General features: G+C 37.4%; 1 protein-coding gene across 3 annotated transcripts in view; it reads right to left on the bottom strand.

Annotated features, from left to right (window-relative positions):
- Window positions 1-7,573: 7,573 nt before the first annotated feature.
- Window positions 7,574-20,011, bottom strand: part of CDYL2 (chromodomain Y like 2) — a 65,916-nt gene continuing 53,478 nt past the window's right edge. For all 3 annotated transcript variants that reach the window (XM_080410735.1, XM_080410734.1, XM_080410736.1), the window contains exons 5-7: window positions 15,251-15,461; window positions 14,378-14,521; window positions 7,574-12,103 (exon numbers count right to left, since the gene is read on the bottom strand). In XM_080410735.1, the coding sequence (XP_080266861.1) occupies window positions 11,945-12,103; window positions 14,378-14,521; window positions 15,251-15,461 (514 nt within the window). In that variant the 3' untranslated portion in view covers window positions 7,574-11,944. The remainder of the gene's footprint in view (window positions 12,104-14,377; window positions 14,522-15,250; window positions 15,462-20,011) is intronic.

Below are 20,011 nucleotides of genomic sequence, written 5' to 3' on the forward strand. Positions count from 1 at the left end.
CCACGTTAGTTTGCAAATCATAAAATAATTTAGATTGGAAGGGCCTGCCAAGCTTTAGTTTAACAGATCAAAATAAAAATAAGTTTTCAAAATTATTAGGTATATTTATAAACTATTTGTCATTGTGATAATTATAAGAGTGTTACTTAAATTTGATATAAGAACAAAGAGTACCTTTTCTGGAACAAGGGCCCATGTTCGCAGCAGCCTATCGTTAATTAGTCTAAAAGACACCAATGGCTATTGCTGAGGAATATAAAGATCTATAAAGAGTATAAAGATTCTGTGAGCAACTTTGGGACATGCTGGGCTGTCAGCTACTTACTGCATTTATACCACAAGTAAAGAACTACTGTCATCAGTAAGAGGAGCTGTTAGAAAATCAAAATGTCTCTGTACTTGGTGTTATTGGTTGTTATCTTCTAAAGATAATAATATAAATTATATCTAAGTTAGAAATATTTTTCTCTCCAGTACATTTCATTTAATTTCTGCTATGATGGCAGTTTTGTGGGACTGTATTTCAACTTTATCCTTATGCTTTTTTCCCCTGAGCCTTTATCTTCATTGACACATTTTTCAGTTTTAAATATTTGCATTTTCTTTCGGTTGAAATTAATCCTGGCTGTGCCGGGTTTCTTTTGCTGACTGCACTTTTTGCTTACACACACAGCATTATACCTCTCTCACCGTACCTAGCTGCAGCAAAACGTTTTGGTGCCTCTTCCACCAGGTTCACTTCTGGATCGAATGCCTAACCCTTTGCTGTGTGGTGCTGGGGACACGTTTCTGCTGTGTCACCCGTGGCGTGGCCAGCCTGTATTGTGTGCTTCCTGACAGGCTCTTCCTTGTTTTCCTGGTGGTTTTTAATTATGACTGTGCAGAAGAGCTGCTGGCCTCACTGCTGCTGTGTGTTTATTTGTTCCTGTATGTGTTGAGAATATGATTCTTTTTTTTTTTTTTTCATTTATGATGTAATTCCAGTCCATTTATGGTGGCATGCCTTTGTACTTGTTGCATTTTTTTTCAGCGCTTTGGATATTTCAATTTTTTTAAATTTATGTTTTTATTTTAACTTCTGTAGCTCCTGTTAAAGAAACTTAAAAGTATGTTTTTAAATAAAAGCCCCTCCTCTGTGACTCAGAGCATAAGTTTCACAGCTTGCCTGTATGCTGGCCACTGTACAGTGGACATTGGAATCCTTTCTGTTTTTAAATGGATTTGCACAGTGCATGAAAACTGAATGCAGCCAATTGCAGAACGGTTTTTGCACTTTTTTAGTAGTTATGTATCATTATAGTGCTATTTAAATGCAACCTGACTAAACATTTTATTAGTATTTTACTACTTAATTAACAACTATTGCTGAAAACAGTCCCCATACTGAGACTTACTCCACTTAAGCATCCCTCCTGATGAAATGTAACTCCCCATTTGAAGGAATATATGACATTCTGTGGAATGTTTTTTCTTGGTTGTTTCCTGAAAGTGAGCCACTTATTTAGTGCTGAGTATCTGAAATTATTTAAAACAGTATCTGCTTATGCTTTCTGTATAAAAAATGCAGTCTATATAAATAAAATTCTCAACAATAATTCACGTTCTTATATGGGTGAAGAGCTTTTATACAACAAACCACCAAGTTGTAAAGTGTTCAGATTTTTCTGCTGCTAAATCAACAACTGTATTAGTCTTGTGGTGCCACTGCATGTGCCCCTTTCATTTGGTCTGTTACTCTTCTGATTTGTTCAATATGTTTGCAAGCAGCGTAAACTGGTATAACCTGCAGATGTTAGCATTTCCCAGGAATGTACACACAAAAGACCAAAAGGGTGTTTGGGTATGGGAGTGCAAGAATGGGCAAATAGTTTTCTATTTGTAACTGGATTTTTATTTTTTTTTTTAAAAAGTGAAATAGTGCTCTAGAGAGTTCTGGAGCTCTGCAGGATTTCTGGGAATTAGTGCTGGGATAATGATGGAAGATTACTTAGAACTTTCTGCATACAGGAAAGATGTGTCATGATTTCCTTCCATATACTGCAAGCTGACAATCTTCTACATTCCTCTTTCTTCATGAATATCAGATGGAGGAATTTAGCAGCATACATGGGGAATTTGCGTTCAGAACTGAAGTTCTGTAGGACTTTATTCTCTTCTTATGCTTGTGTAAGTCAAGTGTAAACCATGACAGAATCACTCACAGTGAGCAACACTGGTTTCGCATCAAAGTTATTCTTCAGTCATACTTCTGTATTTCCAGGCCGTAAGATCATGGTGAATGGGGATGCAGTGTTTGAAGAGATAACCTCCTCCTTGCTGCTGTGTTCCTCTGTGGGAGGTTGCCATCTTTCAAGTATCCTAGATCAACCGTTTGAGCTCGTAGCTCAAATTTATCTTCTTTGTTGCAGAGACAGCTGTCTAATCTGCAGTCCCTGCTATGGTTGCTGACATCTGGCAGAAAGACGGGGTGAAGGCTGGGGTAAAAGTCTTTTCAGTCACTGCAGCAGGGTTTGGTAGGGCTTGTGTCTTAATGCCATAGGTGACTGGTTTTGTCTAAACTTTGGGCTTAGGCTTTATGAGGGCTGTTAGATGGGAGAAAAATTCTTTCATAGATTTGGGCAGGGAAACTGTTAGAATTTCTACCCTGGTTGCACTTTAGATGTCTGTACAAACTAATTCTTATCTCCATAGTTTCACAGCCCAGGCTTAATCCAGGGCAGGACAAATAATAACATTAAAGAGACGTTACTGGCTGTGAGTTGAGTTCCTGTAGAAGACGGCTCAGGCTGTGGAGTTCAGTGGGGCAAGATGTATAAAAAGAATTATTCATTTGTGTAGGCGTTTGTAGGATTGAGCAGCAAGAGGTATGGCAGAGCTGGCTGTTCTCAGCCTTTAACTGGAAGCTGTAGCTGTTCCTTAATGGGGGTAAGCTGTAAATTCACAGCTGGTCTATAATTACCCTTAACTAACACTGTGAAGTAATAACTAGAGTCTTTTTTTTTTTTTTTTTTCCCCCTCCTCCACAGGTGTCCAATGTGGTTATTTACACCTGTGAGGAGTACCTAAGAAAGTAGGTATAAAATGCTGCCATTCTGGTTTGACAGTGTTTAACAACATTGTAAATGAGTGTTCAAATTTTCCGGTGGAAGACTGGGCCCTTTTTCAAATATTGTTCAATTTTTTTTTTTTTTAAATCCTTGATCTTCTCATCCTTTTTTGTTATTCTGAATAGAATATCTAGGGTCATCATGCAAAGTGATGCTTCAGTGGGGAATTTCTTAAGAGGGATTAATTTTAAAATGATTTAGGAAATCTCATGATTTCATCAAACACTCCACAATAACACTGTGAAGCAAAGTAGCATGCACAGATACTCCTTTGGGAGTATGACAGGTCATTTGAACTGTATTTTCTTTAGGAAATCTACTCCTTTTTATATGTGTGCAGTTTTAGTATTATAGATCTAATGCTCCCATGAAACCCTTCTGCACTCAGCCTTGCCAGGATTATCAGTGGGATTTTTGTCAGAGTAAGGATCATAGGACCAGACTGATAACGTGTTTATGAACCTCTTTCTTATCAGTTTGCCGATTGCTATTTTCTTAAGCATTTGTCCTAATTTAAAATTTGAGAGCTTCTGTAAGTTGGAAGAAAATTGAGATAATTGCCTGTACTAATGGAGAAAAAAATTCCACCTTTTTTTTTTTTTTATGGAATTTTTCATTCTGTTTGTAAGAAAAGCATTCTCTGGAGTGAGGGTTAAATGCATTCTTGACACTTGATTCCGTACCCTGCCTGCTGACTCACCATTTTGTTGGCACACAGCCATGGTACAGTTGTGCAGTGTGTTTACCAAGTGCTTGAATCGCAAATAGAGTGCTGTTGGATTTTCTCATACTTGAAATGGTTGGGAAAAGTTTTAGCCTTTCAAATTAGCTATATCGCAGCCTACTTCTTTAAAGCTCAATTTAATCTTTCAACAGTTTTTTTTGAGAAAGTGGGTTTATTTAAGAAACATCATTTAGAGAGGGAGAGTATCTTTGTGTTCAAACCAGTTACGGCCATGTATGGAAGAGCAATCCTATCAGGTCTGATATGTTTTGGGATATTTCTTTCCAACTGGCATCACATTAGCATTGGGGAAAATAGGTCTGTTTTATCCTGTTACATGTAAATACATGAAAAATAGAATGTCTTGTTTGTCTGGTCTGATTAAGCTAGGCACAGCGTAGTGCTCAGGCTGGTATGGGAATTACAATCACCTTGTCCATTGCTTTTTTCAGATGGTCTGGTCACTGGCATAAGGAACATGCAGGTTGCTTTATAGTTAATACCTTACATTTTTTCAGATGTCATTCCAGGGAGCAGCCCTATGCAAAGGCGTGATGAAAGGTCATTATGGCAGGAAAACCCACAGAGGGCTGGACCACTGATATTATTAAGGCTTGCTTTCAGAAATAGAGGATCAGGGTCGAGCAATTGTCGACTCCAAATCCTGCACTCCAACCAGTGGGCATGCTGCTGCCGATCAGCAAAGCCGTGCTCATCTGACCTTTACCCTTGAAACAGTAGGGAATCCCTCGGCAGCTCAGCTGGCAGGAGTTTTGAGTTGTTGCTCATTATGAGCCTAATGGGCAAGAAGTGGACTTGGAGTCTGAGTCCCTGACAAACAACTCGCTGCAGCTGCATACAAAATAAACAAGTGAGAGGCTAAGATAATGCAGATCTTGAATAATTAGGCATGGGCAGAATTTTCTGTGAATGCCTTTATCCATTTAATGAACCTCTTGTACAAAGGGAATACCCTAGAACCTGGTAGGCAGCATATGTAATTGCTAACCAGAGGGCTGGAAGGACAGCGGTGTAAAATTGCGGATCTTTTTTGAATAATAGAACTTGTAGCACTTATTTACAGACACATCACAAACACATTTTGGGATGACTGTGAATAACTTACGTCTAGATGACAGTAATTAACTTAATTCTAACAAGTCAAGATTGCCACTTAGTGTTTAAATAATTTTTCAGTGTAGAAACCCTAATGTTAGATGCAGCTTTTTATCTAACATCTGAGCCCATTTCAAACATGACTCTTGGTTGCAAAGAGCATTTTCACTTTTCTCTTTATAGTTGTTCACCAACATATTTCTATAACCAATGTACAAAATAAGTTTCACAGATGTTACATAGTCATCCAGAATCCAAGCCGACAAATGTGTCTGAAGAGCTGGGGAAGGTTAAAACACAGCAGAGCATGTCTTTCTAGTAACAACAGTCAGGGATAAAATTGAAAATGTTGAATTTTATTGAAAATTTCTTAGACGCTGTGGTTAAATTTTCAACTAAGGATAGAGACCCCTGTCTCCTGTGCTAATTATGTCTTTCTGATCAGTGCCATACTATTTTTCGACGAAGATGGCTACATGATATTCCCTGTACTATTATGGTGAAGGAGTTTGCTGTGGCATCTGTCAACCACTGAGGCTGACCTAGAAACAACAGAGTCAGTAGGAGGATCTTCATTGATCTGAGTGGCTTTTGACTTAGATCCACAGAGTTTGTTCAAATGACACTAGTGCCAGGAAGGGATAAGGAAAGGTGATACAGTTTAGCTTAGGATTTTTAAAGTTATTAAACAATAAACTTTTTCCTCTTTCCAAAATGAAAATCTCCTTCTCCCATAGTACTTTTGACAGTTCCAGGTGAAAATTACTGTATCAAGCCAGATGGACTCAATAATTGGAATTCAACAAAGTTTTTCATGGTTCTATTATTATTTTACAGCTGTAATAAGCAAATTTTGTTAAACCAAGAAAAAAGTATAAATTAAAGCAAAGTGGTGCTAGCACAATTCAAATGGTTTGAATTCTAGAATGGGCTGTTAGTCTGGCTTGAAACTCTGTGCTATGATTGTAGATTGGTATTGAGGATAAGTTAGACATCAGAGTCGTGAACAGATGCATTATGTTTTATTAAATTTTATAATCTTCTGAGGCAGCTTCATGAAAAATAAGGCAGCAGGGAGAGGTGAATTGCTGAAGTTAATGGGCCCAGAATTTCACCCTCTGACTTCTTCCTCCTCAACCAAACTGTCCCCAGTCTGACTTCTGAGACCTGATTTGCTTAAAAGTCCCAGAGTCTTTAAAATGGTGTCCTGGTTTTCTCACGTGCTTTCATTTGCTGTTCATGTTTCAGAACCTTTCCTTGTTCTTTCCATATGCAATATTGTTTCTATTATTCAAAACTCAAAATGAGGAAGGGCATGTGTTAGTTTATGTAGGGCTTTGATCTGTTTGAATACTTTTTATATTCTAAGTGGTATTAATACTTGCCCATTCTTTTATACATGCAATTCATAGACTAGTCTTTTGTCTGCTTAAATTTGTAGATTTTCTTTATATCTACTTAATGGATGCCTCTTCCATGTAGTTTGTTCATATATTAATTTACAGCAACAAGGACTAACATTTATCTTGCTTTAAAAAACCTTCACTTGACAAAATATTTGGGTGAATCTTTAAGTTTTAAAGAATTTTTGCTTTCCTTTAAAAATGAGTTATTTGAAGTAAAATTCACATGTTGGTGATTTATGTTAAGGCCAAAACTTACCAATAAATCTGTTAGACAAGAAAGGTATCATACTCTGTTTATCATATGCGCATTGCTTACTGTCCAGTGCAGGCTACAATAAGTTGTTTCCTGACAAGAGTCACCGTAATAAATAATTGGATTTGTTGATGGTGAAGCAAGACTAAAGTGCTCAATCTTCTGCTCTAAATAGCTAACCACAGTTTTTACTAACAGTGTCTGTCAGTTTAAAACTAACCAATATAACTGCTAGAACATAACTGTTGTCCTTCGAATGAAGCGTAGGTTGTTTTTTCAGACCTTGTTGTATAGGTAGCTTGGGTTACACTGGATCCCTGGGAAAATATCCTTACAGTAATTACAGAATTAATTCACAGTTACTTTTTAAATCATGGATACATGACTGGAAACAGCATTCATGGATGCTACAGCGAAATGATCACCTTGTATACAAGAGACCCGATGGAAGGATTGCCACCTATAACCATGCAGGATCACCTTGGGGTGATCCAGCTTCACACTGCACCAAGGGGGTTCTGGGCTGAATCTTGGCCTCCCTGCCAAATAGCGCTTCAAAATCAAATTCCCTCACGTGGAGCCAAAATGCTGTATGCAGTAGTTGGTTCTGGGCAGATATGCTGTAGGTGACATGCACATATCAAATAGTGGAAGTAATAACGGTGGAGAAGGTGTCCTAGAAGTGAATTTATAAGACAGTTCTCGGTAGTTTTCTTGGATTTGATAATGAGATGATAAATGAGATGTATCATGATGAATAATTTCAGAGAGTTCTTACTGCACTGTCTTTTAGTGCCCTGTTCTTTGCCATTTGAAAACAAAACCAGTTTTAAGTTTAATTTCTTTTAAAAAGCCTGCTGTATGCCTGCTTTCTTTTAAAAGGCTGAGTCCATGAATTAGCTTTACCATATATCATACAAGGGTCTGTCATTCTGATTATGTAAAATTGAAAATCACTGCATTGAAATGAAGTTTCGATGTTTTTATTCAAAGCAGCTTCTCACAATGTATAAATACTGCATATTAACACACATGAAAAATACAACTTCTAAGGCACCCAGAAATGTGTCCATACACTAGTTACAGGACCATCAACAAATAAATTGTGTACAATTTGATCTAGACAGTCAATATTTGATATATCAGAAGATACAAGTCCCTCAGTACTGTACCAGTTTCAGAAAATATTTACAACACTGTGATATAGGGGTGCCTGTACCCTTATAATATTATAATATGTACTCATTACAAATATTAGAAACTGTTTTAGTCTGTTCCATGGCATTCTGACAAAATAACTTAAGGGCCTAATTTGCAAAGTTCTACAATTAATTATTTGTGCAAGTTCTGAAAATAAATTTACATTGACATAATTTGTGAATTTTTGGTTCTTTGCTTCATCTCAGAGGTTTGGTAATAAGCCTTACCAATAGACATGCCATCCTAGCTGAACATCACTCCTTTCCCAATAGGTCAGTGGATACCTCTTTTCTCCTTACACTTGACATGGATGAGAATGCAGTGTTTGTAGCAGAAAGAGACTATTTGATCTCCAGTACAAATGTCAAACTAGTTCACTGGCGAAGGAACTAATGCTTTGTTAGAATAATGCAATTCTTTGGTCCTTTGTTTTTATGGAAGGCATAATATTTTTATTCACTAAAAATTGAAATTCTGTCTGTGAGTAAGCAAGCTAGTGAATGACTTTCATTGTAGTATTTAAAATAGCAGTAAAGAGATTTAATATGGCTTAAAACATACGGTTAATTGGGCAGACACAGAGAACACATCTAGGATACCGAGTACCCAAATGTACTATGATAAGATTGTCTATAAGTCTCTTATGTAAACTTCTTTAGTGTCTCCTAAAGAGTGCTGGCTTTAGCCAGATTTGACTTTTATAGACCCAGCCACACAAAGCCTGAGATTAAACTACTGTGGTTGGGAGCACAAATGCACAGTTTATATATAACAAAGCCCATGCTGACAAGTCTACCTATGTTGTTTAAAACAAACAACCCGTATTATCCTTTTCACAAGAAAAACTTAAGGCCCTGTACTCTGATTTGCTAACTTTCTTACAGCAATTATTTGGGGAAGTCCTTAGCACTACATAAGCAATTATGTAGCTTTAAAGATTTCTTGTACCTAATGGTAAGGCTTATTCACAAATGCAATACATTTATAAATTACATTTAAAACTGTACAGGCTGGCAAAATAATAAAAAAAACCCACCAAAATAAAACAAACCCCAACCAAAATTGTCTCTTCATCCCTAACATTAAAAGAGCATTTTATTCTAATGAAAAACTATTGGCACAAAACCATTATATTATAGGTTAAAAGAACAGTTAATAGTAGTGAAAAAGATTGCCTAAAACGCATACCCTAACCTACGACAGAAATATAAAAGTTTATATTCTGAAAATATATACTGTATTAAAGTTTGTAAGCTTGTTCATTTAAACAGAAATGTACTGAAATAGTAAACTAAGCAACACTTATCTACAGCAAAAATATACATGCAGGACAACACAAAATAAATTGCTTACCTTTAATATCTACAAATGCTAAACTGTAGATTTTTAAAGATTGTACAAAACAATTTACACGGATAAAATAACATACTTAACAACAAATTGCATTTATACTCTTAAATACTGTGAATATTAGTAAAGGTACCCAGACTAATATGTACAGTACATCTAGATATCTGAATACCTAGCAAGGACAGAAACACAAGAGAAAATTGATTCTGATCTTTAAATACTGGAAAAGAAGATTTTGACATTGTTATTACTCTTTTTTGAAGGGAAAATAGATTCCATGAAAACTAGACTGTAACTGTATAGATATGAATAATTAAAAATGTTAACTATGGTTAGCGCTTGCCTTAATGGAAAAATAATTATAGAAAATGTATTTCAACCATTCCTTTGTCATAAAAAATGCTAAGATACAGATATCTGAAAATTCAGATGAAATGATGCAGTTTAGAGGTCTAACAACTTACAATTCTTCTCTGTTTGAAAATCTCATATGGAAAGCATACCTTCACATTGCTGAGCAATTTTCTATATTAATCTACAAAACCCAAGCACAGTATTGAAATAAACTTCCTAATATCTTATTAACACATGACTAGGAGTTATGGCTCTCTGGACGGGAATAAAGGAAATAAAGGAAACTGAGGAATCACGGTACTTTCCATTGCTTTTTTTTTTTTCTTTTTTTTCTGAAGTCATATGCTGGAGGCCTGATTGTGCAAACACGTATGCATGTGAGTGGTTTTCACTTGAGTAATCCCTCTCCTTTCAATGGGACTACCATACAAGTGACTCACGTGCACATACTGGCATAGCAGGGGGTCCTGTGGCCTTGAGCCAACCAAGTCTTTGCGCACGCGCTCTGTGGCACGGCTGGCAGGTTGTGGAAATAAGCAAGTCTTCGTATAAAACAAGTGGTGCATCTATCACTTCAAATAGTTATCGAAAGAGTTCTTTAAAAATAAGTTACTTGTTTTGGTAAGGTTTTCTTGAAAACATTTAAAACAGGCTAATTAGAAGCCAGATTTTGTCTTTTTAATGAAGAATTTCCATGAGAACCTCTGCCTCTAGGGTAATGATTTCCTTAAAATTCAGTGGTACAATTAGGCCATAGAACAGCTGTTCTAATTATTTGTGGAAAAAGAAATGTTACATTAATGTGTTGAAGGCTACTGTTTACTATAATCACCTGTTTGTTAACTTCACAAAGGCTTTTTAAAACTCTTCATGGAAAGACCAGGAGGGAGAAAACCTAGCAGCCTCATTTGCAGAGGTTTAAACCAAGAAGCAAGTCACTGAGCTCAAGGATGGAGAGCAAGTACACAAATTACAAAGCAAACAAATGTGCAAAGCTTCTGCTTCAAGAGGTTTTAATTTGGGCGTACTAAATGGCAGGTGAAGTCACAGAGCATGCTTGTGTTATTTCCATATTAATTGCCTTACTAGCAAGAAAGAACTGAGAAAAGATCCAGTGTTCTGAAATCAGTGTCACTGAAAAGTACTGGGATCACATTCTAAAATAGCAGATTGGATTTTTGTCGTTTATTGTGGACTGCTTTTATGGATAGCCGTAAGTTCTTGTAACAGATGGTGGGGTGGCCAGATGTGGAGAGCTGGGAAAAGCGAAACAAAACCTCTCCCTCCACTTAGTTCAATGCCTAGCACCTTGTATAAACTGTTGGCCCACACCCAAAGGCCTCCAGAGCAGAAATTATCTCACACCTGAGGAATCGGGCAACTAGACTAAGGCTCATAAGGATTTGCTTTTAGACTTCAGACCAAAAGGGGATGTTTAAACCTGAAAAACAGTACGATGCCACATAACGGCACCACTCACCCTGTTACTGATATCTGGCTAACAGGAATATAGTAAACGTAAATAAAGCATCTTGTTGGCAAGCCCTTCAGTGCTCCTCAAGAAGGCAGAAAGAGAAGAGAGACTTAAGGGGGACTCACTGTTTCAGAATCCACTTTTTTTCCCTTAACCCTGGCAAATGAATCTATTTCATACAATTTTATACATAGAGGAGCATGCACATGGCTGCTTCTTTTACTCTCCACAGCATTCTGTATGTTTTCTATATATTCTTTATTTTTCTACACATTTTGCTAAAAATGTGTTTGCATTCTCACGTGATGCCATTAATTCAGTCAAGGGAAGTATGAAAATAAGATCTGTGATCAATAAACAGCTGAATATGAACACAAAATAAATAAGTTAAATAAATTCAACAAAGAAAAAAATCCTAGTAGTTTTTGTAAAGCTAACTTTACATATTATACATATAAATTATCAAATTTTTCCATTACACTGTTAGAACTTAGAAAAAAATAATTAAAATATTTCTAAAGCATGGTGTTTGGGTCTACAAAATATTGTGCAGACCCAGTTTTTAGATTGAGCCCTGTGTGTCAGCCCAGATGTGTTGCAACAGCAAGAATAAGTTAAGAAGGACAGACAAAATAAATCATTACAGATGGTATGCCTTATTGGGCCTCAGTGGTGCTTCTCAGCACATGGAATGTATACTTTTATCTGGATGAGCAATGTGAAAGATGCAGCCCTCTGTAGAGATTATGTGCACTGAACAAGCCTGCCTACTTCTCGGTTACACAAAATCAAACCAGCTACAAGCAGCTGTGTAGCTCACAAGGAAATTGACACAACCATATGTATTAGGATACACCGTCACAAACTCCTCACTGATGCATTGCCTCTGCTTTTCAAACACAGGTAATGTTTGACTCGGTTCACAAGTGGAGCATTTTCTCTTTAAGTTAGGCCAAGACATCAGACTTCATAAATTTTGTCTTGCAAGTAGCTGAACAATGAATCCAGTCCTTTGGAAGAACTCCACAGCTGTTTTAACATCTGACACTCTTTCTCATTCACATCTTCAAGTCCGGATTTCAGGAAGCTCCGCACAAGACATTTGGACTCTTCCAATACCTAAAGCCAAAATATCACTCAGTATTTTATTTTGAATCTGAAAGAATTACTATAGATAATGGCATGAACAGCATTTTTACAGTACTAACTCTGTTTTGCCATCTAACACTCTGAGCACAGAAATTAGAATCGAATTACAGCCATAACTCCACTTGCTGATAGTCAGCATCTTTCAGAATTAGGGACTTCTGAAGTTTATGTGTTAGTGCCAACATTTTTAAAAGAAATGAGGGATTCTGAAGTACCTTACTTTATTGACGGTCTGCCATGAAGCACTAGAAGGAGCTGAACTTGCCCCTGTTGAAAATGTGATCTCTTGAAACGAAAATGAGTGAGGCGTGATATAGTGGCTACCTGTTTTCTGGAAGATAGTCTTGAAGATTACAGAGGCTAGAAACCCAAATGTGGATGTCCATCATTTTTAACAATTTTCCCCTCATGCATCATTTCTTTATCAAAACAGAAATTAATAGGAAGGAGCCTTTACTGCAAATATCTTTTAAAGTTTATTTATGTACATTTTTATAAAAGTTAAATATTTTATAAAATGTGTTAAGCAAAACAAGCACCCTCTGACTGTGCTCTGGAATTAGATCTGCTTAGCCTATACAAGTAGTCATAACAAATCGCCTAAGGTTTTTGCAATGGAAAGCCCAATCTCAAGCTCTTAGTAAGTGCTGCAGGTTCTTAAAGGCCTGAACAGAAGGTCCATGGTTGCTCCCATAGTTCGGTTTGTTTTTCCTAGACACATTTTTAAACACATTGAGATTGCATCCTTTAAAATTCTTTTTGAAATATGTAACACCACCATGTATCTCACAAGGACCCAACTAGTCAAACAAAACCATTAATAATTCATACATTACTGATTTTCTGAGGGCAGAACGTTTAATGTAAACTAATACAGTGCTTATGGTAAGGGAGACACATACTCACTACTTAGCTTTGTCAACACGTTAAGCCCCGTTCCTGTCTGGGTTACAGGTTTTACAGCTGTTGTAACTTTTACTATTTTGCTATTCCAAAGCAGTATTTCTCTTTAACTCAAGTAAATGGTGTTAATTGCAAATTGTGGGGCCTGTGTGGTTTTTTGGTCCGTTTGTGAACAGGTATCTCCAGTGAACTTGGATGAGCTCATCATATTCATTGCTGTTGTGACTTCAGCCCGATTTCCATTTAGGATCTCAGAGAGTAAATCTAGTCTTCGACAGTTTTAACTCTCATCTTTGTCCACAAGTCATCACCACTTTTTCTAACAGTTCTCAAGAGAAAATTTCATTGACAGCCAACAACAGGGAAGGAAGGAAGAATTCACAGTAAGGCCCCGAGGTTTTCCTAACTCATATAATACACTTTATATCAGCATGATCAAATAAGCTTATGCTGCATTTCCAGAGTTTCATTCTGAATGTCTTCTGTGAGATCTAATCTACACTTCATTTAATTAAAAATCGCCTGTGTCTCTACCTTCTCTTTTACAAAGGATCTTTTAAATGAAACTGAGGGATGCTAAGACAGTTTCAGGTATAGGAAGTACAGCAAGAAACGGCAACAATTTTCACTTTAGTTAGTGCAGTTTTACTGCAGCCACGATCACTTTCTTCACTGCATTTTTTGTTAAATGAGGATGTGCCCAGAATGGCAGTATATCTGCCTGAAGGGAAAAAATCTTAGGAAGTTAAAATAGGAAAGGATTTTCTTTCAACTCTTATGTACACAAAAGGAAAGTTCTAATACACTGTGACCAGACTGTGTTCAAATCCCTCTGTGTCTGCATCTCACCTCTCCTTCACAGTAGAGGTTAGCTGGCACTATCCTACCCTTCTGGTGCACTGTGCAGAACATGTTGCAGAATCAGGAACTATGCAGGTGCAAAAAAGAGGTCAGACTCAGCTGCAACACAGTAGGCCAGGACAATGGAAAGGCAAATACATTTTCTTACTGGCCCTGCAGAGATTTCCCAGCACAGTTATATAGCTTCAGATTCTTCCACCTTCATGAGGGAAACCTGTGCTTAAACCATCTTTCAAAATCTGGGGCAAGGAGGTTCCACTCATGTTGAATACTTGTAAAGATGGGGAAAGGAAGTAATCCTCCCTGCCCCTGAAAAACAAGAAACTCCACGACCTCACTGATCCCTACCCAGATTTTCTGTGTTAGCCTTCTCTCACAGGTATGGTTGTGGAAACTGAGGACCCACCATGTGATAAGCCTTGGGAACACACTTTACCTCTGTGAAATGTAATTTAATTACAAAGGAGTTTGATTTCTTACCACTGCACTGCAGGATGCCATTTCTTTCACTCGTAGCATCACTTCTTGGCTAAATGTTGTTGGCCAAAATACTTGTGACACTAGTCCTCTGCTGCAGGCTTCCTGTGCTGTCAGCTTTCTCCCACAGAACAACATTTCATTTGCCTGTGAAACCAAAAGATTACTTGTGATCTTGGGTTATAATTACCTTAAAAAATTTCCATAGTTGTCTGCTATTTTCAAAATTAAATTTACAAATGGTCTCTTGTATCTTTCCATGCTGCAAAACACTTAAAAAGGAGTTTCAGTAGCTATTTAAGGATTGTGCAGGTGGCCAGAGCACAGCATGGATTTCATTTAAGAGAAATGTGCTGGCATGCATGATGAATCTGTATTGCTGATTTTACAAGAGTAACTGTCAGTGATACTGTGCCAAGAGTCATGGAACCTAGTATGAAATATTTTGTGGGGCAAATTCTGCTTTGTTATACTGGCCAAAACTAAGCAACCTTACTGGAATTATTATGAATTGCCTTTAGAGAGCAGAGAGCAGTATCTTGCTCAGTTACTGCACAATCCTAACACAATACAGACAAGCACTCTGCAACATTATTCCACTAATGCATTTCTTCCCTTTTCTAGCATGACCTTGACAATGTTTGCTTTTTTCAACCTGTGTTCAATCTTTTTGGTGTATAGCAGGTGTAATATATTGAATTCTGAGGTCATTTTGTGATTAAAAAATTAGATGGGATTAGATGAACATTCCACAGGTTTCATTTCCATCCATGGCAATGAAGAGAAACAGTTGTTTTCTGTCTTACTTTTTAAAGAGAGAAAGAAGAGCATGAGTTTAAGAAAAGTTCTTCAGCAATTTGAGGTGGAAAACCTTACCAGTGCAACACCCAGAATTTGTGGGAATGTGTATGATGAGCAGCCAGCTGGAGTGAGTCGGATTGTTGCGTATGGTGTCTGAAACCATGCCTTCTCACTTGCCCAAACGATATCACATAGTGGTAAAATAGAAGCTCCTAACCCAAGAGCAGGGCCGTTGATAGCAACCACAATTGGCTTCTTAAACTGAATAAAAGCTTTTACAAAATCCCTAAAATAAAAAATAGAAGAAAGATCTTGAATACAGAAGAAACACTTAGATAGATACCCAAGCTTAAAGTACTTAATCTGAAAACAAATTAGAACCACAGATGAACACAATAAATACCATGGCCCAGTTTTGAGGTTAGAATTGCAAGATGCTTTCTAGTTTGCACATGGAAAATTTTGCTCGTATTTAGTCATTTAATCTCTCCAAGTAGCTGGGTTATTAAATAGTTTTGTATATGTTGTATATGAACTGATTAATTGGAATGCACTGATTCTTGTACTTTTTGGTTTGTTTAGGTTTGGTTTTAGTTCTGGACCAGTAACTCATTGTACACATAGCGCTTCTCAGTTTGCTCCACAATGGCTACTGTGGATTCTGATGATCTGGTTTGGCTGACTCGATGAACATACTGTGGTGTGACAGACAGGAAGCTCACAGGTGGATTGATGGATATTTGTTTTGTTCCAAAAAGTTCTCTTAAGATCCTGGGTCAAAGGTTACTGCAAGTCCCATCAATGGATTGGGAGATCGTAAACATTTATGGCACACCAGTGGAAAGAACAAGACCTACAAAGGGGAGTCAGAGGGAGAGAGAAATGTTTGAACAGGGCAAGACTTAACGTGAGTGATCTGTTGGGCCTTCGTTGCAACGTCTTCGGCAAAGATGTAACAAAGTAAATGCCCTTGGGTGCCCGTAACAGTAAACGTGAAGCCAGGGGAAATAACAGGGAAGCAAACGTGATTGGATTCATCTGGATGAATGAATTAGAACATGATAAATTTGGTGCAATGAGAAGATATTTTAAATAAGTTACCTACCAGCAACTGTGGAAAGACATCTGTTGAACAGAACAGCCTATACACCAATTAGGAAAAAGCATGAGTGTAATTGTGGGCAAATTATGGGCTCTAGCAGCTCAGTGTGCAGCAGTATATGGAGGCAAACGAAATGCTCGATTACTTTAGAAAAGAGACATGTATAAATTAAATTCAAAACAAAATAAGAGGTTCTGTTCCTGCACTAGGTATTTGTTAGATCCAGAGTGCATCTTTGCTGACAGAGTTTAGGAAAGAACATGTGTTGTCAAATGTGCCCTTTGATGAGCTGCAGGTCTCCCACTGAGGTCAAAAAGAGCCAGACTTCTGTACCTGAGAACAGGAGGTGTGCCGTGCAGGTCAGAGTGCCGACTTGGCAAAAAATGGAGAACATCCTGAAGAGAAGTATTTTATTGGACTGAAGTGCAAGGGCATTGGCTATATTTTAAATGAAAATGAAGAGTCTGAGGTGACCCAGCATTAAATGTTCAATGAATGAGTTCTGTTTTTCAGGCTGTCTAGTAATGAGTTGAGTTTTGACCATGGGAAAATAAGAGGCTCGTGGGAATTGATGCCATTCTGTTCACACAGTGAGTAATAAACCAGAATATCAGCAGCCAGACAAAGAGAGCGAAGTAAGTAACATTGTATTTGTCTCTTCAAGACCATTTCTTTCTAGAGGACAGTGGGGTTAAAGAGAATTGTGGTTCATTTTTGTTTGCAGAAGCAATGCTGTTCCCTTATCTCATTATTTCTTCGGTTGTTTATGGTTGATTAATGACTGTGGATCACTACACCTGATTAATTCCAGAATTTTGAGAATGTTCGTAGTTGAGCAATTAAGCCTTCCAAGTAGAACTACAGATGGGAACAGAGATGTGATGAATGATAGGTAAAAAGAACAAACTATGGATAAATGGTGGCAGCAGATCTGAGGACCATGTGGAGGTAGAAGAAAACAGCATTATGGGGAAAAGCAGGAAGCACGTGGTGATAAATGGGACTGGAAGTGAATATGGAAAAGCAATTAGGGATGTGGAGAGGAAACGGTTAGATGATGGAGAGGAAGAACAAAGCAGAACACATTAATGGAGGGGAGGTGTTCAAAGAAATGTGAAGTTTTCATGAGTGAGGAGGGAAGGGAGGACCTGGAGATGGGGGGAGAGTGGAACAGAACACTGAGAAGACACAATGAGTCTCTGTCATGAGGGAAGGATGAGGAGCACAGAGGACGGTACAATGGATGGGTATGGGACATGCCACCTGCAGGATGGAGTGGAAGGCTACAAATTTGGGAGCTTACGAGGGGAACAAATGTCTGCATTTGGTCTACAGAACCTGCAGTGTCCAGCACTTAGCTGTGTTCCCTGTTTGGTACGTTATTTGTTTCAGTGAGTTGTCTTTGTACCTGGAACCTGGCATGTTTCTGTTTCTCTGAATTTCTCACAGCAGTTCCTGGCCTAGAAGCTCCTTGTTCCACTTCAAGGCAGTTCTTTGGAAAGGACTTAAAATTGTAACTATTTGCAAAGTACAGCCAGAAGCTCAAAGATAGGAAAAAGTGTCCCATGCAGAAGGCTTCTTGTTTTGCTAGAGGGTATCTGGGAAGCTGACCAGCAGATACACTTCGGGATGCTCAGATACCTCTGAGTTGTTGCAGAGGTCTTGCTGCAGGTTGGGGCTTTTAAGTACATCAAAGGCTATAAAGAAGCTGAGCAAGTCAGGTCATCCTTCTTTGTTTTCTTCTGAGCACATCCAGAATTTTATGTATCCGATGATGTGAGACAGATGCCGGGAATGCCTTCCACCGAGTTTCTTGATTGCAGGGCTCCGTAGGCCACGTGCACAGCTGCAGTGCAGTCTGTCCGTCCGCCCTTTCCCTGCTCCCGGAGTGCAATGCCGGACACACGCCTGATGGATCTATGTCCAGTACCTGGAGAGAAGCTACAGCGTCACACATCCGTTAGCTGCAGGCCCCAAAGGCAGCGGATGAGGACAGAGGCCGAAAGAATAAATCATTCACATGAGATGAGACTTGACGGATATTTAAACTTCAGTTTTAACTTGTGACCAGTATACGAGATCCACACATCAGAAAGTGGAAAGACACGGTAATCAAAGTTTTAATTTCATTTTGATACAAGTCTAATGATGTAAAGCAGTGGAAGCAGAGATCTGTTCATGTGTTTTAGGACATCCTAACCACTGAAAAAGCGAAGTGTACATTTTTTTCTACTCTTATTACGGTATATTTTCCATGAGTTGAGTCCTTTGTTCACAGAAAGCACAGAGAGTGCTAAATGGAAAACGTAGAGTATTGTTTCCAGAAGTACAATAAAAATCTTATTTCCAGTGGGCCTGAAGCCGACATTCTTGACAAGGAGCAGTACACTGTACCAGTATTTCAAGAGTGCTCTGTGAGCCCAAGGATGGAAAAACTGAATGTCATAGTCTGGCTTATACTCATGTAAATGTTGAATTGGTAAGTACACCTGTGTATTAAATGTGTGTAGATAAACGTATACATATATAACAATACCTATCTACACATTATTTACATGAATAATATTAATTTTTTATCTTCTAATGGAGTGTGAGTGTGCACGTTTTCAAACAAGAATACTGATTTTCTTCTGTCACATTTTTTTTTGGTTCCACATTATTAAAAATCCCTTACATTAAAAAAATATAATAAATCAGGATGTGTCCTTCAAAGGGTTTTTCTTTTTTTTAAATATCACTACATGATACTCAAGCATAGCTAGGGTCTTAAAAACATGTCATAATTTATTATGTTTAAGAGGTGCATTTTAAATTCTTTCAAAATAATTGCTACTTTGAGAATTTCAGAAGTATTAAACTGAGAATCCAAACTGATCTGCAGTAGTTGTAACAAAGATAATTGGTGATTAATACAAATAATGTAATAAGTAGAGCTGATCTTATGTTATATTAATATATCAAAAATATTGATCTGTTGTAAAACAAATTCTTTAATATTTGTTCATAGAATTGTTACATAAAATTTTAAAGCTCTCAGAAGAATAATACTTATTTTTAGGAATTGGGGGGGGGAAGGGACCAAACCCTCTCCTGGTGCAAACCGGTGAAATACCATTGGCTTTAATGGGGTAATGTTGATTTATACTGGAAAATCTGCCAAATATGTATAAAGTATACCTTGTGGATAATGGAAATATTTGGTGATGTATTGTGCAGATTGATTTGTAGACTGCATGTCATAAACCCTGGATTTCTATTAAGGTAATGTGATATATACAAGGAAAGTCACATTTTAGTTATGAAAATAAAACTATATTTACATATATATTAAGTAATTTAAATTTAAGAAAAAGAGTGGAGACCCTTCTAATAAAGTTCTGAAATACAGTGGCAGACTGCTATTTCAACAGAATATGAGTAAGCCATGGATTCCCATTTGTACTGAAATTCATTAAAATGACGAACATTAAAACAAGTAAAATATCTGCTTTTCAGGAACCACTGTAGAACATGAAGCAATAGCTAATTTGGAAAAAGAACAACAAAGTTGTATTTGAATTTGGAGGAATGATTTGAAATATTAAATACAGAGAACTGGAATAAAATAAATCCCTATGGATATTAGCATTGGAATAAATGTGCTTTCTTTTCTAATAAGGAAAGGTCCAAGGTTCTTCTTACTAAATAAATTTGTAGGACTGTAATTAGAATGCAATCAACACTTAAATATACAA

This window comes from Falco punctatus, assembly GCF_963210335.1.
Source record: "Falco punctatus genome assembly, chromosome: 14".
NCBI classification, from domain to species: Eukaryota; Metazoa; Chordata; class Aves; order Falconiformes; family Falconidae; genus Falco; species Falco punctatus.